The sequence below is a fragment of the Ostrea edulis genome, chromosome 6 (assembly GCF_947568905.1).
Source record: "Ostrea edulis chromosome 6, xbOstEdul1.1, whole genome shotgun sequence".
Classification (NCBI taxonomy): domain Eukaryota; kingdom Metazoa; phylum Mollusca; class Bivalvia; order Ostreida; family Ostreidae; genus Ostrea; species Ostrea edulis.
This window is the reverse complement of record NC_079169.1, coordinates 15,584,557-15,603,207: the sequence shown is the minus strand read 5'-3', so window position 1 is coordinate 15,603,207 and position 18,651 is coordinate 15,584,557. Positions and strand designations below refer to the sequence as shown.

The following is an 18,651-nucleotide window of genomic DNA, read 5'->3' as shown; positions in this document are numbered from 1 at the left end:
TCATAACATTATATTTACAAAAAGACACGTTGTTTTTTTTAAAAATTATATATAATTAAAATCGTCGAGTGCCTGTAATTTCCCGCGGGGTTCTTCATCTCTTTAAAGTTGCTCGTGTAGATCAGGGACCAGTTTCACAAACTATCTTACGACTAAGATCTGTCTTAAGACCAAAATTTGTCATAAGATCCATCATAGCTGTTTCACAAAACTGTCATATCTTAAGATAATCTGATGATTGTTAGAAATCTTTAAGACACCCAGATACCTGTCTTAAGTCTATACTGAACTATGTTGTGCTTTGAGATAGGTAGCTTATCCGGAGGGAACGTGGTTTCAGGGACAGAAACTATTTTTTGACTATATGGAGAATGTGGACATCATTGATAAGTTTCGTATACCGCGACATGTGTTCTTTATGATGAACTCAATATTCGTTTAGAATATCCCACTGCCAACTTTTTCCTATTTTCGCTGTTTAGGCATATCCACTTTTTCTTCACCCGACCGAACACAATCTGTTGAATTCACAAACATGTTTTTTCTCCACCTTGTCAAACAATACTGATATTTCAGCAACTGAAAAGTTTGGGAATCGCTTCATAAAATCTTTTCACACAGATTTGTCTGAGTGCATGCACGCGGACTTCGTAGCTGCTGTGTGGTCACAATTTACAACGTATTCGAATACCATTCATTTATTGTTTGTAGGCACAAAAGCAGTGTTGGGTGAATCTATTTCTTCACGTTTTTATGTCTGGTTAGTTTTCGTGCTATTTCCACTGTCATGATCGTGTGCAGGATTGGACAAAACAAGATGGCTGGCGGCAATTACAAACAAAGGTAGGCTCTTAAAACTCTTCGTTTTACCGACTTATCAGATTATGATTTTGTGTATCTAAAACACTGCCTGGCCAGGGAGGCATCATTAAGTTGATTGGTTGTTGGAATTCTTACTCATGTACACGTACAACTGTAAATTCATTGATCGAAGTTGACGATGTTGCCTCGGTAGAACTCGAAGCGGGCGACTATGTTTCTAGTCATGTTTTAATGCATTTTAAGAAAGATAATTTCCGTATAATAGACTGTGCACAAACCTTTGATGAAAACTTTATCAAATGTATGAGATCTGTCCCTTAAATCGCCTTGGTTTCATAAATATCTTGACTTAAACATTTGCTTATGTGCAGGATTGGACTCTGGTCGTTTTCATGAAAAATGTGCCGGATTGGACCTCGATTTTGGTTCAGGATTGGACCCTTTATTAAATGCATGCAATTTTTTTTTTTACAGATCCAGTCAACATGGCCAAATTCAGATGCTATTTCTGCTCCAAAACATCGGACCACTTGCAGGACATTGTTGATCATCACGTGACCGACCATATTGCATTAACATTGAAAATCAAGGAAAAGGTTTTTGATGCAAAGTCTGGAAAATGGGGACTTCAAACAAAAGATTTCAATTTCATTCCCGAAGATGTTTTATCTGTAGATAATTATTTGAAATGCAACGAGGAAACATGTGAAATATTTGTACAGGAATGTGAGGAAAATCTCGAGGAATCCTTCAGCAATATTTCTCTTCTTGATGAATCAATATTTGATAATAGTCCTTTTTTAAAAAGGGTTAAATGTTCAACACCTGACGCAAGAGGGAAACAACTAGTATTACCTGAATGTAAAACTGATCAAATACCAAATGAACAACTTGAACTTGTAAATCTCTTGCCAGATGTTATCAAAGAATTAAACAAAGCTAATCAATTACAAAACTGGGTTTCCTTGAACAAACTGATAGCAGAAGAAAAATTTCCATTTGACAACCTCTCATTTTTGTTATTTATGGACGTAGTAAGATTTTTAACGTTAGGAAACTAATCAGGAATGAGATATGATGACAAAATTAAACAATTTTGGAAAATAGGATATAGATTATTTCATGGGAAATGGTTGAAGTTTATGGGTGGTCCAAAACACACAGGTACCGTATTTGACAGGGGAGAATGAAAAGGGTGACTACAACCCAGGACATTCAAAAATTAATTTTGTAGTTCCACAGAGAAGTATTGTGTCTCAAACCCATTCTCCAATTGCTGCTAAGGACGTTACACCAGGAATTTTGCACACCCTTTTCGATAAATTTTCACAACAATCTGAGCCAGGTAAAACATATAAACTTTGCGTCGATGGAAAGAAAATAAACTCTTCACTAATCGGGAAACATGGAGATATTGATCTCTGGGGTCACGAGTCATCCCCCACTATCGCAGAACGGAGAGGATTATTGAATGTCGACGTTGAAACAATTGAAAATTGTTCAAAATACCTCCAGAATAAGCAACAGTATATTACAAGTTTTGAAGCACTCTCGGGTTTAGAGAAGGAAAACATCGCAACTTCTCTCAAGACAATTATAACATTGATAACAAAACGTCTACAAACCTTGCGTGAGAATGTACTTCTAAAGGAAGCAAACAAAGACAAATTAATGAATTCTATTACTGGAGATTGGAGAAAATCTAGACTTGTATTCGTTATAAGTGGGCTTATAACTCATTTATATGATATGAAAGCATGCATCCGGAATTTGTTACGAGACGTCGATGATTTATGCATGGCCATTGCGCATCTCAATGATTGTAAAGTTTGGATTGATGGTACATTTCCATTGAAGAACTGCAGAGACCATATAACAATATCGTCTGTAGATGATCTCAACAGGGATGATGGCGACACATTTCGCTATATTGAACAACGTAGTCCTGCTTGGAATTTGGTGAGAAAAGGTGCAAAAATAACAGGAAGTACTATGTTCAATGGTCTTGCATTGGGTACCCTTAAAAGTCAGCTAGAACATTATGACAGTGTCGTTTTTGGGAAAGACAAACCAGAACCAGGTTCATCTGTAAAAGAAAGAATGCAGTATGGTGTTGATAATGAAAAACATGCACTTGCAACATTTGCTGGAAAATTTCTTCCTATTTTTCACTCAGATCTTCGCTATTTTGAGGAGGGGTGTTACAGTATTAGAACAAGTAACAACGTAGAGATCGTTATTAGCCCTGATGGAAGCTGTAGAAGATCTGTCACAGAACAGGCAACGTTTGGTGTCGAATGCAAGTGTCCTTTTCCAGGAAAAACATATGCTACCACTGTGCATTATGCTATTCCAAAGTATTACGTGCCACAGGTATTATCGGAAATGCGTTGCTTGGAAACCAACCATTTATACTTTGTCAGTTACAGTAAAGAATCAACAAGTATTTTAAAGGCATCATTCGATCAGGAATTATGGACGCAGTTGGAACAGGAGGCATCAATGATTTATCATGATAATTCATCAAGACCAACTAGGAAATCGCCCACAAGTAAAATTATTCAGGAGCAAATTGCTCATTATGTAAAATCGAATGTCGAGTTGATTGCTGAAATGAGGTCAATTAAAGGAGAATACTCGATGGCATCATCAGGTTATGAAAATGGTTCATGTACATCTGATTTTTGTTCCATCGAATCGTTGATTGAACTTTTGTCAAGTATTAGAAATGACGTGCAAAGGGGCTATGATTTAACTAGGGCAAAAGCATCAGAACTACTTGCTTTTATGATATCTGATCTGGATCGTGAGTATAGCTTTGAACAGTTGCATTCCGTACCGATTGCTTACGGACTAAAGGGATACAGTTTACCAACCAGCGCCCTTCGTGAAATGATCGATACTGTTCTTGGAGAAGGTGTCAAAAGGGGACTTTACACTCCCGTTTGCTCTTTCGATGGGCAATGGTCGAGAATAGCCGTCCGTGATCGTCACAACCGACCTTTAACCGTACTACAACTTCAAAAAGATGTCTTTAGGGAATGCCGGAAACTTTCAAAACCTGAAATCATACGCCTTATGTCGTCTAGAAATATGATTAAAAGCAGTGAAATAAAAACACAAGAAGACTTTTCAAGATTAATAGGATGCAGTAATCAAGATAAGCCAAACAAGTCAATTACACTTTGGAGCAAATCCGAGGAAAAGGCATTTCTAGTATCCTCACGTACCGAGGAGTTACTGAAAGAAAAGTATTCTTGTACAGTCACAAATGTTGACAGAGATGAAGCTTTAGATACTCAGGAATCAGTTAGTGAAATCATGACACTTCTGCCTGTTTCAGTTGTATCTCAAATGGACGATGAATTGGTGAATACAGTTCAGTCTATTGAACAACGAACTCTTCCCGCGTCTACTAACTCGCATACTAGCGATTTGGATGACCTTCATGAATTATTTACCGAGGAAAATGAACCAGAGACTTCTAATACAGATCGTCCGGAAGAAAAAGATACACCAGCTCACACTGTGGAACAGTCAAGATTACTAAACGATAATGATATCACTTTGATGTTATACGAGTTGCAACGTGATAAAGAAGCCAACAAGCAATCGAAGTGGATGATTAGTGTAACTGATTTCAAATCAAAAATGGAAAACGCATGTGAATTAAACAAGAACTTCCTTGCTTATGAACTACAACTATGTCTTAAGCCAACTATGGGTAAGCTTAAAAGCAGTGGTTCCAAAGTTAAGAAATCAGACACCAAGCATTCACATGTAAATTTATTTTCCCAGATACTTGGGGATAAATCTGAATTGCCATCTCGAAGTTCTAAAAAGATTCATAAAGTGCAGAGTTTGCGGAGTTGGTGTAAAAATAGTCTCCAAAAAATACCAAAAGAGAAACTTAACATCGTACTCGCGGAAAATTTGTTCCCTCAAAAACTTGAACAATGGTACAAATCGTGCCCATATGGGAAGACTATAGAAATTGAAGGAACGTCTAGTGTGAATAGAAAACAATGGTACAGTTACCCAGAAATGAATGAATCATTAGGTTTCTATGTATTTATGATATTGGATGCATATCATCAACTCTGTGGATTACGAAGACTTTTATGCGCTAGTGGTATTCCTGAAGCAGGTATTTCAAACAAACCAATTCACAAAGTAGCAGAGGAGAGTGAATTTAACGGTTGTGGTTTAAATGTTGCCCTGGTAAAGGACCTTATAGACAAACAAAGTGTTGCCTACGCCGTGCAAACATTCTCAGGAAAGGTCGAATCTGCACTATCTGCCATTGGGGCCCATACTGAAGCAAAGTTCTGTGCGCTGGTACGGCATTGGTATGAAGCGGAAGACGATCCTGGCATACCAGCTATAACTAGATGTGAATATCGTCTTCAGTTGAGAGATTGGCTTTTGGATAATGTAAATTTTGGAGAATTTCCTCCATATGGTTCATCTGTAAAGGGAATACCCATGATTCTGTATGAAGGACTATTAACAGGAATTGAACGGCGAATACAGCTATTTCCATTAGTTAAAAGTGGTATGTACAATGTCCGTTGTGTAGGCAGTCTAGATGTGGAGAATTTCTTTGGTGGATTCCAAGATTACGACCCTTGGGGTACTGGCGTTCTGCGTCCTGATTCCATACCTACTGCAATTAGTGTTGCTGCAGAATTACAGGAAGCCAGACTTGATCCAAACAGGTAACTTTCTCTTTAGCAAACTCTGTTTTGTTTACATGAAAATAATGGAGTTTCACTGAGTAGCCTATATTTTACACATCCAAATAAGATGATATTTTCTATGGAGTGAACGTGCGTGATACAAAATCACACATCACTGAAAAGTTAATTCCTGTAATAGATACTTGTGTTTTCTTTATGAATTAGAGTTTTAAAAAATATAGTAGTAAGAAACAATTTCAATAAATGGCGAAGAAATGTAAAGCGTAATTTTTACAAGTTGTATGTGCACATTTCGAGAAGTTTTTGAATAGCCCTCATTAGCAGCATTAAAACCAAAACAATTGCGATTGGGAGGTAGAAAACCACGATTTGAAGGACAAAACGTGTTAATGAAATGCTTTAGTGTTGTCTGAATTGTAGTCTTTCTTTTTGTTTGTATTTGTAAAATCATATACTAGAGCAATTCTATATACCAGTAACTGTCTGTTGTTACTATGTGCAGGATTTTCCATATGTACACAAGTAGCAGTAAAGTATACCCCAGCAATACATACCAAATGAATATGGAATTATCTCCATCAGGAACATCTGTACCACAAGATTTAAGAAATATCGTTGTCAGGTAGGCTGTTTAATTAAATACTATTACAAAAATACTAATACAGTCGAAAGTTTAGAAATACATATTCATTGGCTTGAAAAAAAGCTGAGTGAGAAAATCCAGACAGTTTTAAACGAACTGTTGATTATAAATGAGTAAACACAATTTTCAGGATTAATAATATCTCTATGTCTCATGACGGCTGTCCATCTACTTTTTAAAAAGTATGGGTTTAAAGCATGTTTTAGACAGCTACTTAGCTTAAGCTTAAGGGTTGCAAATGAAGGAAGTGTGTTTTATTCAATATTTCCTAAAAACAGAAATTGTGGCATTTCTAAATTCTGACTTGCAATCTTGACATCTTGTTATACTTTTATTAAGGTTTTTTCTTTTAATGCATTCCCAAACTATTAGTATAGTCTGTTTTAAGAATAATTTAGAATGCTATAATTATATAATATCTAGATTTTTTATTTCGCAGAGACCATGGATTTGACAAACCGGACAGAGCACGTGGAGCACGGAAGAGGAAACGTGGAACTATCAGTAAGCCGGAAGAGCCAGCATCAAAACCTCAAAGTGTTCGGGAATTTCACCGTGCACACGAATCCAAAGTCCTGCCCCACGTTAGAAGGGGTCTCGTTTTTGGAGATCAATAGATAAACCTGTCAACATACATTTGATTGTTTTGATTGTTAAAGGCGTGATTTTTTATCTTTTGAAAAAGGTTCCCTATTACTTTAATGCTAATTATCTTGTGTGCATATGTCATGCAAGATATTGAGGTCAATCAGTTACAATGATAATTAATTACTGTAAAAGTGTATGTTGGTATGTTGTAAATATCAATACCTTTGTGTTTTAAAACTTTTTGATTCTTGTATTATATTGAATCCAACCTTATATATAAAATAAAAAGATGTTTTCTCAGAAATTTGCAATGTCACTCCTGTAGCTGAGATATGGACCTTATTGAAAAGCAGTTTTGTCCATGGTGTTTTTAAAAATATTTTCTCAGCTGAGAGGTTACTCTTCAATACATTGAAATCAGGTTCTTGTTATCAATTCAATAAAAACGCAATAACATTGAAATATATTTAATAACGAGTAATAATTAAGAACACTTCTGGTTCAATGAAATAACAAATCAACATGTGTAAAAATCAGTGTAAAAGATTAACAGTAACTCTGTAAAAATGAAATAAAAAAAGCATAATAATGTAACAATAATCATTTGATAATATCCATAAACGGATATTTTTTAATAAACGTCGTCATGGTACATGTATGCATCTCTTGCATTCAGAAAACAATGTAAATTTTCACTTTAAATCATCCAAATTACAATTATTTTGTACTTTACAGAAGAAAAAGTTTTATTCCTGTCCGACTCAAACAAAAACAATACCAGTAGTTATACTTTGAAATGAAAATGTTTGAACATACTCTTTAAAAATAAGTCATACCATACAGCTGTTGTGGTATCCGTTAGTTCATGACATTAAAGAACAAAAGAGATAATATATCACAGATATGCCTTATCTTGAAATTAAATAATTTTAAAACAAAAATGTCAGTATTCTCTTGCTAATGAGTGAAAAAAACATGCAGTAAAAGAACATGCATGGTCATACCTATTACTAGTAGTTTCACATGATTATGACTAATAATGATAGTTTCAATTCACATTAGCATGCTTGTTCTTCATGTGTCGTCGCAAACTGAATGTCCACCTATATGAAGCACCACAAATTTGGCATCTGTGTTCAGCTTTCAGCTCGTGAATAGCACGGCGATGTTGCATCAGGTTGTCCCGTCTTGAAAACTCTTGCTGACAACTGTCACATTTATATGTCTGTGGGACCGGGTGCGTTTTTAAGTGTCTCGTCAAGTTATGGAGGTATGTGAATATCTGCCCACAAATCTCGCACTTGTAAGTTTTCCCCTCCTTGTGCTTGTTCAAATGTGCATTCAATGTTTGCCTTGTGCAATAGCGCTTGTCGCATTGGTTACAAACGAAATACATTTTTTCTGGCTGGTGTTTTGTTTTGACATGTCTGCGTAGTCCAGAATAGGTTTTAAATTCACAGCCGCACGTTTCACACATCCCACGCGTAGCCATCTCATGGAACGAAGTGTCAAGAGCTTCATAACTGAAAGAAAGGAGAACATCTGTAGAAAAGAGTTGTTAGAGAATACGTAAACGGGACAAGAAGTGAATAAAGGATACGTCGAATTTATATTGTTATAGAGGATTATGAAATGATGATAATTCTCACATGCTTTATAGGTCACAATGACCTTATATGTCCCGTCAACGTTAAATATGTCGTAAGCAAAGTTTAATGAACCATATATCTGCTATTGTTTCAATTTGGAGAGGATAGCTACTGAATATCTTTACACTTGAAGTATTGCTACTACTTATACCCCCCCTCCCTATTAAATTCTTATTTTGTGGCGATAATTTCTCCGAAATGTGTGGATTCTCTGTCTATCTCATCCCTATTTTGATTTATGTAATAGGTTCGCGCTTTTTGCAAGCTTTAGAGATTGACCTTCTACCGGTATAATAAAAAAGAAAGGGGGGGGGGGGGGTAATCAGTAAAAATCTTCAAAAAATACAGCATGGTCATGTTTGAAATGTCTAAGAATCTAAATTAAATTAATCAAATTAAAATATACTGAAATGAAATCGCTATTCGAAAATATAGAGCATTATGAAAAGAATTTAATAAAGGGTCCAATCCTGAACCAAAATCGAGGTCCAATCCGGCACATTTTTCATGAAAACGACCAGAGTCCAATCCTGCACATAAGCAAATGTTTAAGTCAAGATATTTATGAAACCAAGGCGATTTAAGGGACAGATCTCATACATTTGATAAAGTTTTCATCAAAGGTTTGTGCACAGTCTATTATACGGAAATTATCTTTCTTAAAATGCATTAAAACATGACTAGAAACATAGTCGCCCGCTTCGAGTTCTACCGAGGCAACATCGTCAACTTCGATCAATGAATTTACAGTTGTACGTGTACATGAGTAAGAATTCCAACAACCAATCAACTTAATGATGCCTCCCTGGCCAGGCAGTGTTTTAGATACACAAAATCATAATCTGATAAGTCGGTAAAACGAAGAGTTTTAAGAGCCTACCTTTGTTTGTAATTGCCGCCAGCCATCTTGTTTTGTCCAATCCTGCACACGATCATGACAGTGATTTCATTCCATTCAGTTATAGGCTTTTTCACATAGGAAAGCCTTTGCGCCCAGTATACATGTACATTGTATTGTCGAACACGCGTATATTTAAACGTGTTTTGTTCGATTAATGCGTCGTTCGTTATAAATTTGCTTAAGTATTACTTGTGTTTTTGGTTTTCCCTACCCACCCACACCTTCGTTTACTGCATATCCTTTTTATGTATTCAGTATATTATTTTGTTGAATAAAACAAGTGCGGCGTTGCTAACTTGTAACAAACGCAACAATCCAGATTGTCTTTTTCTTTATATTTCAAATTAGTTAAGCAAATATTTTATTTTCGGAGGAGAGGAATGGGGAGAGAATATATATATATATATATATATATATATATCAGACTTTGATATAGTGTTTTTACAAAAACATCATTCAATGTTTTAATTTTTGCATCACAATTTCTGAAATCAAATAGTACACAAATCAAATGTAACTTTTGAAATACGAAATAAAGTGTAGGTCACATGGTTTAAAAAAAGAAGTACAGTGTATCAAATCTTATAAATATATTAGATTATCACCGATTCCTGTCCAAAAATAACACTGTACAACTATAATAATGAACGGTATTTATTTGTTTTGGCACTCTTGGCCGCGGTGATGGTTGGGGGCTACCACAGAGCCGCCCCCTCAACAATCAATCAAATGTGACGGCCCCAGATGGGCGAATTGCGCACGGGGTAAACGCAAGTGCACAACGTCACCAAAGCAAATACAATAAATCAATCAATAATACAAGAATTAAGATATTAAATCAATCAATCAATAGTCCGACAATTCAATGTCAACAACAATTCAATCATCAATTCAATCATCAATCAATACTGCAAATTTTCAAGTTCATGGCATGAAGCTGCAGAATATTGGGTGCACTCCTCCATTTGAGTTGGGGTGCGCCGAAACGCCACTTGCACGTGCCACACACTCCCGTGAAACCAAGGGAGTGCCCATAACCGTGGTGACGGCGGCAGTACGCCAACTCAAATGGTCACCGCTAACCAGATTGCTGCAAATCGAAACAGGTCTAAGGAAACGCATTAACCCTGCCACCAATGAAGGTTTCAAGGGCACCTTGTAGATTATTGAGAAATAAGTCATTCCCGAGCTGTGACAGATGCACACCATCAGAATGATACAGGTGAACGGGCTTAGCTTCAAATTGTGTGTGTTTGATGAACGCCCCACCCTTTGAAGCTATTAGCCTAATACCCTCCCTGTTAATTCTTGCTCTGGCGTTTTCCATTGCCTGTATCTGTGTAGAATAACGCCAACTAAATCTAGGTAGCAGTGAGGACCACACTAATTTCACACTAGGAAAAAGTTTGGTTATTTCTAGTACAGTAGACTGAAGAAGTCTGACTAGTGACCACAGGTTGGTACGGCCTAGGTTGTTTGCCCCACAATGAACAATGATAAGATCAGGAATATCTTGCACCTGCTGTAATATTTTAAGTTTCGGCACCAACTCGTATAAATTCATACCCCCGTAACCTTGCCACCAAATGGTCGTGTTTGGAACGTTAAGGTTTGGTCTCCCTGTCCTGGATCTGGTAGCCACTGCTGCCCTCTTAATAATGGAGGATCCAACAATCCACACTTTAATTTGACCTATGAAAAACTTGGTGAATGTTAGGCATGCAAATACCCAAGGCATATGAACGTTAAGAGATTAGCGAATATATGACTGATATGCAACAGATCTCCATCGACCTGCCGCTTGAATAACTTCGGCTGACATGCCTTGTTGTGCGAGTGTAGTTGCTGCACCAATACGAAATGAGTGGGATTTGAAGTGCCTACTGTCTATCCCCGCTAAATTAAGCGAGCGTGACAAAACTGAGGTAAACTGGAAACGAGTAAGAGGCTGACCAGAGTAATGACAAAATAATGGCCCCGCTTTCGGTGCCCTAACCTCAATATAATCGTGCATGGCCTGTATTGGACAAGTAGTTCCGGTCATCTTATGTACTGTCAATGTGGTGCCCCTACCTAATTGGTCAGTTTTCGAATATCTAATGTGAATTGTTAAATAGTTAGTGTGCAGGGAAATGTCCCCAGTATGTAAAACCCGATCCACAGAATTGCCCTTTGACAAAGCAAATTCCCCTATCCTAAGCAAGGCATTAAAAGCTAGTGAGAATGATGCTTTAAAAAGAAGGGTCTCATTCGTGCTAGAGCATACCACCTGTAGTTTATTTATGATTAGTTCCAAAATGCCCAATGTGATAGGTAAACGGGCATCCGATATTGAATTTGTGCGCTTCATACCCTGCAACAATTTCTGCACTATAAAATGCTTAGTCGGATCCGCATTCCAGTGGAGTTTGCAATAAAAACTAATGGCAGAGATGTATGCTTTAGCTGTGGATTGCTTGTAACCGTGTATGGATAAATGTGCAATAAATGTATTGATGTGAGCATCCGGTGGTGGCCATGTGTTAGGTAGTCCCTGAATGCTACGGAAATGGTTGAATGCCTGAATACCCACCATATATGCTTGGTTGGTGTTTGCTGACAAGGATGAGTGTAAAAGGCGGCTTATTTCACTTGACAAAGCAGCCTCTGGAACGAAGCTGGGATTAGCTGAGGGTTGTGGTCGGCTGTAGGTGCCAGGTTCCTGAACAAGTCCCACTGCTTGCGAGATATAGAATCAGCAATTTTATTTGTTTTCCCAGGGATATGCTGGGCTTTGAACTGAATATTGAAGTGCAATGTTTGAAGGATAAGTGGTCTAACAAACGACATGACCCGATGTGACTTAGATGACTGTTTGTTAAGAATGTGTACTAAGGCCATATTGTCCACATGAAATAGTATCTTTTTGTTTTGCAACCTACTGCCCCATACTGATATGGCTAGCACAATGGGCACAAGTTCTAAAAATGTGATGTCTTTCAAGATAGAAGTAATGGCCCAATCATGTGGCCATTGAAGGTAGGTCCACTGACCCTGAAAATAACACCCGCAACCTAAACTAGATCCACCTACACTGTCCGTGAACAGTTGTAAAGTGTTCTGGGTGACCCACTCCCTGTTTGGGAAATACACTACACCATTGAATCCCCTCAAAAAACTTATCCATGTATTCCTGTCTTCACGCATTGAGTGATTGATTCTGATATGATGCGATGGCTTAGTGGGACCAATCGTGGCGTTGTAAAATCTACGGTTGAATGCCCTGCTACCGGGTATTGCTTTGACAAAAAAAATTAACTTGCCCACCAGGCTCTGAAGGGTAGATAACTTAATTTTATTTTTCGAGACCCAGAAGAGTAGGAGATTCATGAGTTCGTCAACCTTTTCTCGGGGTATTCTAATTTGCATTTTGATAGTATCAATCTCCAGACCGAGAAATATTAAACAGGTAGTGGGTTGAACAGATTTATCCTGGTTCAAAGGTATTCCCATCTCGACACACATAGACTGAAATGTATGCATAAGGACATGACAATGGCTTGTATGGGCACTGCCTGCAAAAATAAAATCATCCAAGTAATGGGGAACCGTTTCAATCCCTGATTTAGCTATGACCAACCACTCTAAAAATGATGAGAACAGTTCAAAAATTTTGCATGAAATAGCGCAACCAAAAGGTAAACACTTATCAATATAAAAACTGCCATTCATATGCAAGCCCAAGAGTTCGAAATCAGCTGGATGAACCCGAATTAACCCGAACGCACTTTTGATATCAACTTTTGCAATGAACGTCCCCTTGCCCAGAAGACTAATGGTTTGGACTACAGTATCGAATGAGGTATACTTAACAGATGTGTGAACCGGGTCGATGGTGGTTTATACTATTTGACGGTGGGTAAGAAAGATGTGTGATCATGCGCCAACCGCCATCTGCCTTCGGAACGACACCTATTGGGGAAACGTGTAAATTATGCAATGGGGGTGGTCAAAAGGACCAGCCATTCGCCCTTCAAGCACCTCTTTATGGATTTTTTCTTGCAACACCTCTGTATGCTCAGTGGCTGATACAAGATTACTACAAAACATTGGCAGTCGAGGACCCGAATACTGCAATCTAAACCCCCGAATTAGACCATTTTTAATGAAGTAGCTGATGTAGTGTTTGGGTATGTGTGGAGATAACTAACAACTATGCTAGTATTTATTGGCGAATTTGCCAGGGCCCATATATCCAGACTGCTGTCTGGTTTGGCTTGGGATAAAGGATTGTGACTGGTTGCTATTGGCCCGAAAGGGCTGATTGTTGCTTGGTTCCCCTGGTTTGCCCGCCTTAGCCTGGGTTTTAGCACAATCACTTGACGGATGGTTGTCACCACACCTAAGGCAACGGTGTAAATATCTACACTGAATCTTGTGGCACGACCCCTTGTAATTATAATCAAAGCACTTGAGATACTGATTTGATGGTGGCTGAGGGGATGGGGTGTTTGAAGGGGTCATGTAAATGAGTCAAAGCTCTGCATCAACCCTGCCCCAGTCCATAGACGGATTAGTTGCCATACGCAAGCGAAACTGCTCGTCATAATTAGGCCAACCCTGTGACTTTTCTGCCCCCAGTCTAACATCGTGGACGTACTTTAATAATTGCTGTGTTTTTTCTGGATGAGCAGCAATATAATGCTAGTAAATATGAGGAACGCATCTGTCCAGCGTTCAATAGTAGTGATTTTGTTTGATTGCTTAGGATGTGCAATAATTTGGTCAAATTTGTTGACTGAGAGAATAGATGCTATCTGAGAATTACTGCTGTCACGTACAAGCAAAGTGGCTAAATTAACAAATTCACCGTTGACTATTTTATGTTTAGTGTGGTTATCAACATGATATGCCAATGGGGCCTGGTTTGAATTGATCATTGTAGGTAACGGTTGTGGGCCCTGATTAAATTCATTGTGCAAAATATCATTACCTGTACTCGGCGTTAATTCTACCCCAGGCTGCACCCGCTGTGGGGGTTGAAAGTGGTCTTTGGGCTGGAAGACAGGTATCTGAGGCTGGACGACAGGTATCTGTGGCTGGACTCTGTCATGTGCTACACTGGGGTCAGCATTGCTCCTCCGTGTCCTGCGATTACGCCCTGTCTGTACTGCTTGAGCATGCTGAGACTGGTCCGACGTCGTGGATCTGGGTGCCCCCCTTTTTGATTTGGTCTTGGGCATATTTTAAAGTGATATGGATAGAATTGATGCTGCACCAAATTGATGACCACGCCGTTTGGAAGAATGTTCCAGAAAGGACGTGACGTGTACGTGTCAATATATATTAGACTATTGCAGAATTAAATTTCCCGGAATAAATAAGACCCCCCCCCCCTTTCGCTTTTAGTAAAAACTGACGAGGATACAGTTACGGAGATAAATGCGCATATCGAAGACAAGCGTGGATATGCGATATAATTACAAATGCCTAAAATCGCAATATTTCAACTTCCTATCTATATTTTTGTATCCTTTAATCTTTCATTTACGTGTAACATTTAAATTCATCTATGCAGTTAAAAAATAAAGGAAACACGGTATTTTACGATATAACGCGTATACATGTACATGTAACAACATCCTAAGATTTATCTTAAGATTTCTTGAAGTTAAGATAGTTTTGTGAAACGGTACTACCGTATCTTGATTGTCATAAGTCAGATATTACGACCCTATTATAATCTTTTTTGTGAAACCCGGTCACGGATTAGAATAGGTCTTCAGTACCCTTTGATTGTCGTAAGAGGCGACTACATGGGACGGTCATTAAAACCGATACCCCGTGTCACAGCAGGTGTGGTGCAATAAATATTCCTCCCTGCTCAAAGGCCGTAAACATAGGTATCAAATTTCGCAGATTTTTCCGTGACTCCAAAAAATCTTGTTAATAAGCTATGTAAATGAGAAAAAATGAATATCCATGAATCAAGTATAAATAAGGTGTCATATTACAATGCATATTTTTAATTTTTGTCATACATTTAAAGAAGAAAATTGACCCCAACCTACGGAAATTGGCGTTTTGAGGCTGTCAATAAATAAATCCCGATCTTCTCTTTCAGGTACAATACCATAATTAATTTCATTTTAAAAATAAACTTGCACCATGTAAAAGTGTACTTTCTATTGAAAAATTTCATGAAATTATGACTCTGAACTTTTGACAAAATATCATGAGAAGGTTAAATATTCATGTACAAAAATTTCTGATAAGTGGTGTAACAGAGATGTAAAATCTAAAAATACATTGGGAAATTGATATCAAATTGATGTGTGAATACCCCCTGTCATTAGAGACATCACTTCCTGTCACCAAAGAACAATGCTTGAAACAGTTTAATTTGTGATCGTGAAATATTTTCAATTTTGGTAAGATTGGTTTAATGGGTACAGTTTAAAACAAGTCAATGGTGTAACACTGATTTCATAGATAATTTTCAAAACAGAAGTATGGGAAGTATGTTCATCCAGCGTTCCTATTATAGATCTAATATAGATGTAGCTTGCTGCTATCTGTATTTGATGAACTCCTAAGGTACATCGACATATTTAACCTAAATACATCAATGGTGTAAAGTCTGTCAGTTGTGTAACAAAGAATAGTGTACGTTTATCAGTTGTGTAACAAAGAATAGTGTTACACAACTGAAGAAAATTGTACCACCACTGACATGTTTGTATTATATGGTAAAATTCTAAATAACCGGCAATGATAAATTAATTAATTTAGCTTATTTAGTCACAATTAACCTTATTATCTGCAGGTAGGTCATTTTGGTCAAATCAAAGCCATCATATGAATGCAAGGTGAAGATAACGAACAGTGATCAATCTCATAACTCCTATAAGCAATACAAAATAGATAGTTGGGCAAATACGGACCCCTGAACACACCAGAGGTGGGATCAGGTGCCTAGGAGGAGTAACCATCCCCTGTTGACCGGTCACACCCGCCGTGAGCCCTATATCCTGATCAGGTAAACGGGATTATCCGCAGTCAAAATCAGTGTGCCAAGAACGACTTAACAATCGGTATGAAACACACCAGACAGCATTTGACCCAATGATAGGTTGTATTGACGAACTAGATCGCTATAACGACCATAGAATTTGCGAAATGCTGACTTCAATCGAGAAACCCCTGTACCATCAACTTGTTTGTCAGTAGCTTACCTCGATTTAAAAACTGACTACACGCAGAACAAGCTCTTGCATATCGAATCAGTTGAGATATATAAACACCATATGCAGGTGATAATGGAATATTGCTACATAAATATGGGAAGTTAAAGATGGAGAAACTGAAATCATCCCGTTTGTCATACAGTTGAGTTGTCAGTTTGCCGTTAATGTCTACTTTCAATAAAATATCTAAATATGAAACAGAAGTGGACGACTCTGTGGTGTCCTTTATTTCGAGTTCACAGGGATATATCAAATCGACATATGAATGAAAGCTATTATTGTTAACAGAGAAAACGTCATCGATATATCTAAATGTCGAATTGAAGGTCGCAGCGAGAGATTTTTTCTTCTCGCGTAGAAGTTTTTGAATAAATTCTGCTTCATATGAATATAGAAACAGGTCAGCTAACAAAGGAGCACAATTCATGCCCATGGGAATTCCAACAGACTGTTGGAAGACCTGATCACCAAAGGCCACGAAGATATTGTCAATGAGGAACTCTAGCATATTTTTTTTTTCAACTTCAGAGTACTTGTGCGTGGGATCAGAGTGGTGTTTAACAAAGTAAGTTTTTGAATGACTGATCACTATATATGAATATTTCCGTTTTTGTTGAAGAAGCAACTATATATGTCAAAAAGTCTAGTCTTTCATCGTGAGGAATGGTCGTGTATAGTGTTGAAAAGTCATAGGTTTTAATGTTATTGATTTGGGAAAAATTCTGCGATTTCAAGTTTACTAAAAGTTCTTTAGAATGTTTTAGAATCCACATTTGATTAACACCACTTCTGGCATATGTACAGGCTTTCAAGTGGGCCCTTATTTTCCTACAACAGCCCTTATTTTAGCTTTAGAATCCTAAAAAAGCCCTAATTTTTTGTTGAAATTCCTACATTTTCAAATTTTGAAAGTTTAAATAAATTTGACATAAAGTAACTTAAGTGTTGGAATTTATTAAATTTAGTCTTAGTATACTTTCAGAAAATGAATGCCGAATATGGCTGTTGATGACCACTGGTATGATCTTCTGAGTGGGTAATTTGTTTTTAGGTCACCTGAGTAAACTCAGGTGACCTATATGTATTGCAATTGGTTGTCGTCCGTTAACAATTGAACATTTTTAACTTTTTCTTAATAACTACTAGTCCAATTCTTTTCAAATTTGGTATGAAGTATCATTGGGACAAGGGGGACATAAATTGTAAATTTCAGGACTCCAGCACTCCTGGGGCCCTAGGGGCGGGGCAAAAACTGCCCAAAATTGACCATTTTTCAAAAATCGTCTTCTCAAGAACCACACACATGTATGAAACTAAATGCATAGTGATGTAGAACAGGGAGGCCTCTACCACAGTTGTAAATTTCATGATCCCCGGGGTGGGGGTTCTGACCCCAGGGCGGGAGCAAACTTGTTATATAGTGTTTATGTGTAAAACACTTAAATAACATTTTCTTTAGTGCTTTTGATACTAAATTGAAACTAAATGGATAGGGCAGGTAGTCTTTTACCAAAATTGTAAATTTGATTTTCCCCTGGCGAGTAAGGGTTTTGACCCCAGGGTGGGGCAAAACTTAGTATATAGTATTTATGTGTAAGTTTGCTGATACTGTATAAAATCTAATGCAAACTTAGGAATAGCAGAAAAGGATGTACAAAAAATGGTGAATTTCACAACCCAGGGTTATGACTTTAGAATGTGTCCAAATTAGTCATATATTTTGATGTTTTAATGTTAATGCACCTATTATTCAAAGCCTTTCATCAGTGTATGCACTTTTGAGGGCAGTGAAGTTTTAAGAAGACATCTTGTTTTATACTGTTGGTGAACATTAGAATTTAGCATAGATATTCAGAACAGGAAATTTTTTCTAGATTTCCTAGCCCATGGAAGTAGTGATACTTTTTCACTAGTATTCAGGTGACCGGTAAGGCCTGTGGGCCTCTTGTTGTATTATTGCTCTTGCAAATGGTGAGTAAAACAATTTTTCTTTCCTATTGATTTGTAAATGTAACCCTTATTTTTTGTCTAAAAAGCCCTTACAATCCTAAAAAAGATAATTTTGCCCTAAAAATGGTCCTTATTATTTGCAAAATGTCACTTGAAAGCTCAGTAAGTTTGA

The 18,651-nt window shown here is 37.4% G+C and overlaps 1 protein-coding gene across 2 annotated transcripts; it reads right to left on the bottom strand.

Annotated features, from left to right (window-relative positions):
* Nucleotides 1–10,384: 10,384 nt before the first annotated feature.
* LOC125646786 (uncharacterized) lies at nt 10,385–14,723 on the bottom strand. Of its 2 annotated transcripts, none has more exons than XM_048873320.2 (2): nt 14,276–14,723; nt 10,385–12,021 (listed from the first exon to the last, which is right to left on the bottom strand). In XM_048873320.2, the coding sequence occupies exons 1-2, from the start codon at nt 14,523–14,525 to the stop codon at nt 11,057–11,059; spliced, it is 1,215 nt and encodes a 404-aa protein (XP_048729277.2). In that variant the 5' UTR covers nt 14,526–14,723; the 3' UTR covers nt 10,385–11,056. The 2 variants fall into 2 exon arrangements, with proteins under 2 accessions (XP_048729277.2, XP_055997642.1); XM_056141667.1 differs by having other exon boundaries at nt 10,385–12,018; nt 14,276–14,722.
* Between the last annotated feature and the right edge of the window lie 3,928 nt (nt 14,724–18,651).

Excerpts from the sequence above, each read along its gene's own strand:
- LOC125646786 (XM_048873320.2), bottom strand. The coding sequence starts at position 14,525 with ATGCCCAAGACCAAATCAAAAAGGGGGGCACCCAGATCCACGACGTCG. Across the intron at positions 12,022-14,275 it reads AGAATTAACGCCGAGTACAG|CAGTGGGACTTGTTCAGGAA; the intron begins GTAATGATATTT and ends ATATCTCGCAAG.